Source organism: Vicia villosa, linkage group LG2 (assembly GCF_029867415.1).
Source record: "Vicia villosa cultivar HV-30 ecotype Madison, WI linkage group LG2, Vvil1.0, whole genome shotgun sequence".
NCBI lineage: Eukaryota > Viridiplantae > Streptophyta > Magnoliopsida > Fabales > Fabaceae > Vicia > Vicia villosa.
Genome location: NC_081181.1, coordinates 113028361 through 113038967, shown reverse-complemented (window position 1 = coordinate 113038967; position 10607 = coordinate 113028361). Strand labels below are relative to the sequence as shown.

At 31.3% G+C, this 10607-nt stretch overlaps 1 protein-coding gene across 1 annotated transcript; it reads right to left on the bottom strand.

The window, feature by feature from the left end:
• Positions 1 to 1698: 1698 nt before the first annotated feature.
• On the bottom strand, positions 1699 to 5831 carry LOC131651806 (uncharacterized). The gene is made up of 5 exons (XM_058921508.1): positions 5162 to 5831; positions 3590 to 3626; positions 3112 to 3348; positions 2859 to 2906; positions 1699 to 2589 (listed from the first exon to the last, which is right to left on the bottom strand). Exons 1-5 carry the CDS (start codon positions 5476 to 5478, stop codon positions 2020 to 2022), a joined length of 1209 nt encoding a protein of 402 aa, XP_058777491.1. The 5' UTR covers positions 5479 to 5831; the 3' UTR covers positions 1699 to 2019.
• Positions 5832 to 10607: the final 4776 nt, after the last annotated feature.

The following is a 10607-nucleotide window of genomic DNA, read 5'->3' as shown; positions in this document are numbered from 1 at the left end:
TACTTTAAAAAGCCGGTATGTAACTCCACATTCTGAATTTTTGAAATTTCCAGTATACCGATTTTTTATTTGTTCTATCGAATTTTTTATCCGAATTCTTTGATAAAATTTGTTGAGAATCAAGTGTGAGGAAGAAGTCCCACATTGATTGGAAAAGGGAAGATTGAGCAATTTATAAGTGAGAGACCTCACACACCTATCACCTTAAGGTTTTGGGTGAATATGTGGTGTGTCTCTCACAAAGGTGTATCCCAAGTGTAAAATGCTCTCTTGTGTTGACCCCTGAATTGTCTCCAACAGTGGTATCGGAGCCTTTTGTTTCGAGTGAAGGGACTGACTTACTTGTATCGAAAGTACTCCCCACAGTGGTGGATAGGAGGTGTCCCGTTAAAGAGTGTTAACGACGGTACAAGTGTGTACGGAAGAAAGAGCTTCTACTTGAGGGGGAGTATTGAGAATCAAGTGTGAGGAAGAAATCTCACATTGATTAGAAAAAGGAAGAATGAGCACTTTATAAGTGATAGAACCCACACACCTATCACTTTAAGGTATTGGGTGAATATGTGGTGTGTGTCTCTCACAAAGATGTATCTCAAGTGTAAAATGCTCTCTCGTGTTGACCCCTGAATTTCCTCCTACAGTGGGAGTGAAGGGAACGGTTTACTTGTATCAAAAGTACTCCCCACAGGTGGTGGATATGAGGTGTCCCATTAAAGAGTGTTAACGGCGGTACAAGTGTATGTGGAAGAAAGAGCTTCCAATTGAGGGGGAGCATGTGTATAGACTCACACTTGTGGGGGAGTATTGAGAATCAAGTGTGAGGAAGAAGTCCCACATTGATTCGAAAAAGGAAGATTTGTATGTGGAAGAAAGAGCTTCCACTTGAGGGGGAGTATTGTGTATAGACTCACACTTGAGGGAGAGTGCTAAGAAAGATTGAGCATTTTATAAGTGAGAGAACTCACACACCTATCACCTTAAGGTTTTGAGTGAATATGTGGTATGTCTCTCACAAAGGTGTATCTCAAGTGTAAAATGCTCTCTTGTGTTGACCCCTGAATTGCCTCCAACAAATTTTGACAAGGACAATATAAATATTATAAAAATATGTGGGGGGTGTCAGGTCAAAGTGTAGGATGGCAGGATAACATTTTAGGCCCAACAATGCTTGTGGGCTAATTGTTCAGAGCTGTGAACTCTAACAAACTCCATAGCAGAATTTTATAACAGAATGAGAACTGAAGTGCAGAATAACTCACTTGAATTAAATGTGGAAAGCTATCATGCCTTTATACAAATATTGAGTGTCCACTTTAGTTGTTATGGTCACTCATGTGGGATAGTGAAGTTGAAAGCTATATAAACAAACTACAATCAAATATAACTGCCATAACAAGAAATATAGAATGTGCCAAATACTCTGCAGTGCTAGTGTTCTTCAATTCATTACTTCATCACATTTTTCATCCTTTATTTATAATATCCAATAGTTAATCCTAGTTTGGTTACAAAATTATGAAAAGTTAAAGGGTCCTAGAGTTTGGTTAACAAATCTGCCAGTTGCTGATAGGAGCTAACAAGTAAATGAAACATTTTTTTCAGTTGTATTTAACTATAAGACAATCTAACTCTATCTGTTGAGTCCTCTCAAAAAATGAGGAGTTGACAACTCAAGAAATTTTTGGCCATTTTTCATTTTAGTGGAAACAGACTATGAGCATAAAAAAAGAATGGGAAATTCTTTAAAGAGGCTACACAATGAAAGATACAAACAATTCAACTACTTTAAAAGACAATTTAAGCACCAATGTTTATGATTATGAGTACAAAAAATCCAATAAAACTTCAGAAACTCTAAATAGCCCAAAAAAGGATAGAGGATACATGATTTCATCATATATATCACTTCCCTACAACTATTATCCACTACCTCCTCCTCTTTGTAACACCACTTCACAATATCAAAAGTGTGTGTTACCACAAACACTGGCCAATCTATACATTTGCATGTTATAGCCATTAGCCTCTTTGTTTTCCATTTCTTCCATTGTGTTTTCCCATAAAACATTGCCAACAGAAACAACTCATGCAACAACTTGATCTTCCACAGTTAGGATAGCAACAAGGCAATGAACATTTTAAAGAACAGCAACTAGGCCTTATTGTGCAGCATGATGACCCGAAACAATTTGATAACTTCGGTAAGCGACAACACTTGAAGCAGCTTGGTTTACAGCAACAATCAGGACAGTTGATAGACAAGGAGAAATTTATGCAGCTGCAGCAGTTAGAGCATTTAGGTAACTTGCATTTGAAGCTACAGCAACACTTGATTCCGGGGCATGTACATGCGGAACAGGCGGTTGATTTTGACTGTGAGTCCAGAGCTTGACGGATCTTTTTTAGGCGCTTTTCGGTTGTCATGTTCTCCATTTCTTGGATATATTTGCATAGGTGGCGTATGTAATCAGGGTAAAGCTCCAAGTTGCAGTGACCGCCTCCTTTAATCCACAACGGTTCATATGACTCACTTGCCATTTTCCATAGTCGGTTGCCATGTAACCAATTGACCACATCGTCTTCTGTACCCTGTAATAAACATAGTGTTGAAGAGATGAAAATGTTAAGGCATTGGTTTATCTATGTAGTAAACCTCACTGTAACTCTCAAGGTCTAGCTACCATGGAATTAAAGAAGGATGATGGAAAGTGTGCTTTATCCTTGTACAGTGAGAAACACTAAAACTAGAGAATCATTCATTTTGCGCAATAATTGCTATGTCTTCTACTTGCTTTAAATGTCGAAAGAAATAACTACGAAGAGGAAAACAGTATGATTACAGTGTATCATTTACTTACATGTATTACTAGTACAGGACACTTGACCTTCTTTATTTTGTTGATATTCTGCATGGTTTTGAAAGGAAAAAATTTAGATCATATGAGATAATGAAACAGAATGTTATATTAGATTTTCTAAGTATGTCAATGAAGTTTTCGTTAACTTAAATTCTGAAACGACATCTTAAAAAACGAGTCTTCCAAAAGGTAACTAAAAAGTCTATGAAGAGGTTAAGTCTAATTTCATTAAACAGTTTGATTCCTCTATTACCTTATAAATGTCAAAGCAAAAAGAGAATTTCACGTGACAGAGAACTCGGAGACCAGAAAGAATGCCGCTGTGTAGAACCACGCCTCTCAGCCTAGGCAATTTAGCTGCCAAATGCAATGTCGGTCCACTTCCAACTGATTGCCCATATAAGATCACGTCTTCCTGACTAACACCATATTCGGTTTCAAGGCATTCGTATATCGCCTCTATGTCAGCATATGTGCTGGATTCACTAGGCTGTATAGATTTAGACTATTAGTATATAGCATATAAGAAACACGGCATTCATAGAATTTATGACAAAGAAAACTACTGTCTATTTTTAACTAGACATGTTAATAACACAAAATTGCAACCGTAAATTACACTAATTGCTTTGTGTGTCTGTGTCAAGGACTAAGTGTGCTCGCATGCGTGTGTTCCATCGTTATATTATAACCGAACTAATGATTGTTGTATTTGCAAAAGAATACACTACCTTGCCGGTAGAGGCTCCATATCCAGAGTAGTCATATCTGCAAATAAAATGTTGCAGAAACAAATCAACTTTTCAGCTTTAATCTAGAAATGTTGGCACCTTAAATGATTGAAGTACCAAAATATTGCATTCTTCCGAGATTATTTATGTTAATTAATTACATCAATATTCATAATTGTTTCAATCAAGTCCTTATTAAGGGCTATAATTGAATCAAATTTATAGAGAGGTAGAGTCCAACGTAGTCAAGCACAAGATCTTAATTGGGATCAGTCGGCTTGTGAAAGACCGTAAAACTCAGATCATTAGCACGACATGTAAGATCTTACCAAAAGGAAAAATGATAATGTTATATATATTTATACACACATACACAAAAACATGAAAATCATAATTCATGCCAAAAAAAAAGCCCAGCACATTTTTTTTACGATCTTACTTCAAAAAACTCGATCTTGACCCCGAAAACGATCTTTCTCTGATCGTAGCACTCTTAGACATCCTTGAATGTAAGTTCTTACGATATTACAATCCAACACTCGATTGTGACTACACTGGTAAATTCAAATCGTAAACTAAATTGAAGTAACTCCACTCCAACCATTTATGAACCAATATACAAGCTCTACAGTCTAGAATTAATTATGCCTCTTTCAAAAGTGGAAACAAACATACATTTATTATTTTCCTCAATTCAATTTCTTTGAAAGGGAAATAATGCTAGTAAGTAGTTGAGGTAAGAAAATTAAAAGCTTTCAAAGAATAGCAAGGGCTCCATCACCACAAAACACCAAGAAACTCTATGCTATGTCCACATCCATGTAGGGGCATAAACTGGAAAACTTTAAACTAAGGAGAAAGAAATTAAGAAAGTGAAAACAAAGTACAAAAGAAAGTTGATAACAAAATTGCTACAAACTACCAAGAAGCAAGTGTTAGGCCAGCAGAATCTAAACATAGGGGATATCTTTATCAATGTCTCAGAATCCATAAATACAAGTTACTTTTTTTCCCTTTCCTTTCCTTTTCACTTTCACTTTTTTTTGTTGGTTTGTTTGTAGAAGACAACTTCTGGTGTCAAAGAAACAGTAAAATAGAAAGGCATTGACATTAATATTAACATTAACATTAACATTGTAACATTATGTGATACTATAGTAATTTACAGTTTCACCACCAGATCTAAAGCATACACATACACATGAAGATAAGTCAATAAAATGTAAACTAAAAAACATTGATTAATTTAATAATCTCAGATCTATATACTAAACAAAACCCACTATGAAGCAACCAATAAACTATATTTTTGTTGCCTAATTAGAAAGAGTAAAAAAAGGTAAGATAATACAAAACAAAACAAGGGTCAGTGGTTAACGTGGGAAGCTTTGAATAGAGTGAAGAAATATGAAGAGACAAAAAAGACAAAAACATCAAAACACACAAAACAATAACTCGTGTAAAAAAAAAAAAAAACAGAAGATGAACAAGTGAACAAGCTAAAATAAATTCATGTTTTTTTTGTCATGATTAATTTGAAGAACAGAAGATTAAGAGAGAAAAAACACTAACCCCATGAGATTAACTCTAAGATTAACCTTGAGTTGAACAAAGAGATCATAAAGTTGACCCAAATCAGCAGCATTGCCATGAGAGTAAAGCAGGGTTAATCTTGCATAAGGGTTCTTAAGATAAAAAGCAACTATTTTATTTCCATGTTTAGTGTCAACAAGAAGAACATCCAATGAGTTATCATCCGGGTGAGGAATCGGAGACGCCTTGGAAACCACCGTGAGCTTGCCGTCGTCACGGTTTTTGAGCTGATAAGTTGGTGGCGAAGGTGGAAAAAAAGCAAACTTTGAAGCTAACTGAGACACCATGCACCCCATTCACCAACCAACTCAAAATCAAACTCATTTGTTGCTTAAAATGATTCTGAGCTCATTTCAAACATGCCCATTTCATCTTTACAGTGTAATAATTTCTGGGCACCCTTCAAGTTTGAAACTTTCTTTGGTATAATGAAGCCTAGTGAAGTTGCAGGTTATAGTGATGATAAAAATATGATTTTTTTTTTAGCCCCACAAGAAATTTGCAGAGTTTTTCACAGAGAGAGAGAGAGATAGAGAGAGATTCAGAGAGAGAGTGAGAGAGAGAGGTTTTAATGTTGTAGCAGGTGCTAGTTATGGAAGTAAGAAAGTGTAGTACATTGAGATGTGGAGTGGAGTATAGTGGTGGCAAGAGAGAGTGAAAAATTGAAAGAGAAAACAATTGAAGGACAAAGATTTAATTTTTTAAATATTTTTTTTATTAATTATGATGAAAATAAAAAATTGATTTATTACATTTATTTGCATGACTTCATAGTTGTCAGCTATACAGAGAAACAGGTCTTATTGTATTTCTTCTAACTGACATTTTTTATTGGAAAATGAATAATTTATGGGAAACAGATAAAATGTTGCGGGTTTGAATCTCTACCTTTACTCTCGAATATTTATGCATAACTATCAACTGAGATTATTAACTGAAATAACCTATTTGTAATAGATGAGATACTGTTGATTTGAATATGTGTCTGCACAATTAACAACTGAACTAGTTTTTCGAAAATAGATTAAATGTCACATGTTTGAATAGAAATGTTTATACAATGATATATTCTTGCACAACTATCAACTGAGTTAACTTACGGAAATTTCCAATCATTTTTTCTTACTGGACTCAAAGATGACTTTAGTTTGCACAAGTGATATGGATGCATGCGTGTGCAACTTGAAGGATCTGGCTACTACAGTAATAAAGTAAAAGACCTTTTATCGAATAAGGCCAATTACATGGTTTACCCTTCTTTAAGATAGGGTAAACCAGTTACTGGACTCAAACTTCTTTTTTTTTTTTTATTCAGTGTTCATGGCATTAGCATTATTATTACTATTAGCATGAGAATCTAATAGTAGAAACAAATAATTAAGATTTGATTTATGAGGCTTTATTTCTAACAAGTCCTTAATGTCAATTTTGATGGCTCTTTGTGATCAATTATCAATGTGATCAGAGACATAATCATGCTTTTGGAGAATAATTCTTGATCTAAAGAATAAAGTTGTGCGGATAATGCGTTTGTAAGGAAGAAAAAGCAATAGTTTCATTATTAATAGACAAAATTTTCATCCAGGTGATGATAATTAGGTGAAATAAAACTACTTGAGTTTCTATTATCTTAACTTTTTACTATTAGGGGAAAATTGTGATTTGTAAAATATAATATTGGAAAGGAAATTGAAAGTGACACAACACGGACAATGACTATCAATAATAATAATAATAATAATAATAATAATAATAATAATAATAATAATAATAATAATAATAATAATAATAATAATAATAATAATAATAATTATTATTATTATTATTATTATTATTATTATTATTATCAAATCAATTCTGTCATGAAAAAATTATAGTATTAATCTAAGTTATTTTTTTGGTTAAAAAATGCATACTCATGTTTATGCAAAAAAAAAAGAGAGAGAATAATGTTACTCTTTGAAATAAAATACTAAAATTATTTTAATTTTTTATTTGTGTTGATTTTTTTAGATTTTGATTTGTTAGATTAATCCTACCAAAATCTATCTAAGAATGCTTAATTGATGGAAGGAAACGTGGATTAGCCATGCGAAAGGAAGAATGGTGGCTTCACACATAGTCTAAATTGGGTAAAAAATAGCGATTGACTGATAAGCTAGCTGATAGCTAATAGTTTATGATTGATGGTTGATGACTGATAGCTTATAGTTTATAGTTGATGACTGATGACTTATAGCTGATAAGCTGATTGAAGTGTTTGGTAAAATTAGCGGGTCAATTAGCTGATTAATTAAAATGACATAAAAGACATTTAATATAGGATCATTTTATTTTAAATTAAAATAAATTATAGAGGATAAAAGTGGATTTTAGTTAAAATAATAAGGGTAAAAATGGAAGAAAAAATGATAAGCTATAAGCTATAAGCTAAAACGCTATTTGAAATAGCGTCTGAAAAATAAACTATAAACTAGTAAAATAAGTTATAAGTTCGTAATGAAAAGACCGTTATCAAACAGGTCTTTTATTATTATATGAGTTTATAAACTACAAACTATAAGACATAAGCTCAAAAAGTGGCATGTCAAACAAAGCCATAATGAAATAAGAGGAATTGAATGTATTAAGAAAAAGTTAGGGAAATGATGAATACTCATAGTCTAAGTTATTTTTAATAACTTCATAATCATCATAACTTTCTCACATAATAAATTCAATTAATTTCTAATAAATACAATTCATAGTTTTTAATGAATGTCCTTTTCTATAAAAATCTATAACTCATCAAACATTGATTGCTTCAAAGGTTTATATAGAATAACTGCAAACTGTAAATTGATATTACTACACTGCAGTTCAAACATTTTCTTGTTGTCTTGATCTCAAAGAAAGTGAAATTTCCTCAGCATGATTATGTTGGAATATTTTATATTTAAATATTATTTAATTATTTTATTTCAATAATTATTATTATGTGAATAAATATAATTATAAGAATTATATTAATTATTTATTAAATAAAAAGTCTTAAGTGATTACGTGGTTAAATAAATTTTATAAAATTAATTAAATTTTTATTTAGTAATTAATTATTTGATTAGATATGAGCTCAAATATGAGTGGATGTCAAAATGACCCATTTTAAAATAATGAGAATTTTAATTGATCATCACCTTATATATAGGCTATGATCCTCATCTTCTCATAATTATTCACAATATATCGTACACAAACCGTTTATCTCTCCTTCTCATCTGAAGAGTGTTCAAGGTATTAGGAGTATCGGTTGACGAAGATGCACAAACCAACAGGTGTAGGTGTCAGTCACTTGTCTCTACACTTTTGATTTTCAAGATCACGGTTATCGTTGCCAAAAAACTTCATATACTAACATGTCGTAGATATTGTAATTATATACATGTTCATATTTATTTATTCTATTCCGCACTAAATTATATTATATTATATATATATATATATATATATATATATATATATATATATATATATATATATATATATATATATATATATATATATATATATATATATAATTGTTATTGATTTAATTGTTAACAAATGGTATCATAGCAAGTCTTTGTGTTATATATATATATATATATATATATATATATATATATATATATATATATATATATATATATATATATATATATATAATTGTTATTGATTTAATTGTTAACAAATGGTATCATAGCAAGTCTTTGTGTTTAGTTTATTGAGATTTGTCCTCTAAACATCAATGTTTTTTTTTGTTTGGATCATGAAACATATATTTGAAATTCATGATTTTTTTTCAATATTGATATATATGTTTTATGAAGCATGAAGTTTTAATGATAATTTTTTAGTGTAGTTTATAGTTTGTGTGTTATATTTATTTTCAAAAGATTTATATGGATTTAACATCTTCTATATCTTTTGTCTGAATTCTTGAAATAAGTTTACACTATATATTTAAATTATATTTATTTTGGCGATCACATTTGAAATTACAATTGTGATTTGAAAGCTATTATATCATGCTAAGGGTCTATTAATTTAAGTTATAATTCCTAGAATTATTTTTGTGATAATGAAAAGTATTTGTGGAAATTTTGATTTTCTTTGGATGATATGTTATTTAATATATATTATGCTAAATATATTTAGAATCACATATATGGTTATGATAGGGAGCTTAATAGAATAATTTATTATTAGTTTTATTAGTATTTTAATGTATTAGATGATATTATATTTTCTAAAATATTCTTAAGATATTTTGGGCTTTTAAATAGTTTTTGGGCTTTCAGTTATTTATCCATTAGGAGTACTATATATGTAATGTCTATGACACATTTAAAGATATCAATCAAAGAAATCAAAATTTATCTTTTATCTCTATTTTCTTAGCTTAATTTTAATGTCTTTATCTTTTATTTGTTGAAACCCTAGTTCTATAGTCTTGCTAGAAATTTCTTCCTATCAATTGGTGCTTTCATTCTTGAACATCAAAACCTCCCATGACATATCCATATTATCATTCCTACACCCCATACATTCCATATCAACAACACATAATTTCTATTTCACCTCAACAATCATCTTCCACCCCAAGTTACCATGGTCACCAACCTCAATCTCAAGATTTCTATTCACAACTAGAAACCCTAAAACAATATTTGATTGAAACTCATGAAATCCAACGAAAATCTAGAGAAGAGTTGAAGAAACAGATTCAAAATTTGGGTCTTTCTCTCAAAGCATCACAACTTTCATATAAGAAAAAATCACCAGATCTATACAAATCATAACCAAGACAATCTAATTTGCATGGAACACAACAAAAATTGAAAACATATTACGTGGTTAGGAGAACTACAGAAGACAAAGAAGAGGAAATTGATGAAGAAACAAAGACAACTCCAACGTCTTCTCCTCCAGCGAAGCTATCGGATTTGAAACAGCCTCAAGCAACATCTTCGGCACTGTCTCAAACATTATTACCAGAACCACCAGATCCGCCACCATTCCAACAAACAAAAGAGGAATCTTTGAAGTCTAACGAGGTATATTCTTTCCTTGACAATACTTTAAACCATACATCAGTTATTATTGAGGAAAACCGAGAAAAAAAATTAGCAAAATTTTCGGTTCCGCCACATTTGTCTCCATCAGCAAAACAAGTTTCATGTTTATCGTTGATTCCGTTCTTCCTATTGTTGCAAAAGAATGTTTCAAATCTTTCCTTGAAGGCATCTGATTCAGCCAAGTTCACAATGATAAATAAATCATCAAAAGCCAATTCTGAGTTCTATGAGAAACACACTATGAAAATTGCTTCAAAATTTACTCAAACAGATCTCAAAAATAGAGTCATACCACCACCCTTGATACATTGTGAGTATATAAATGTTTT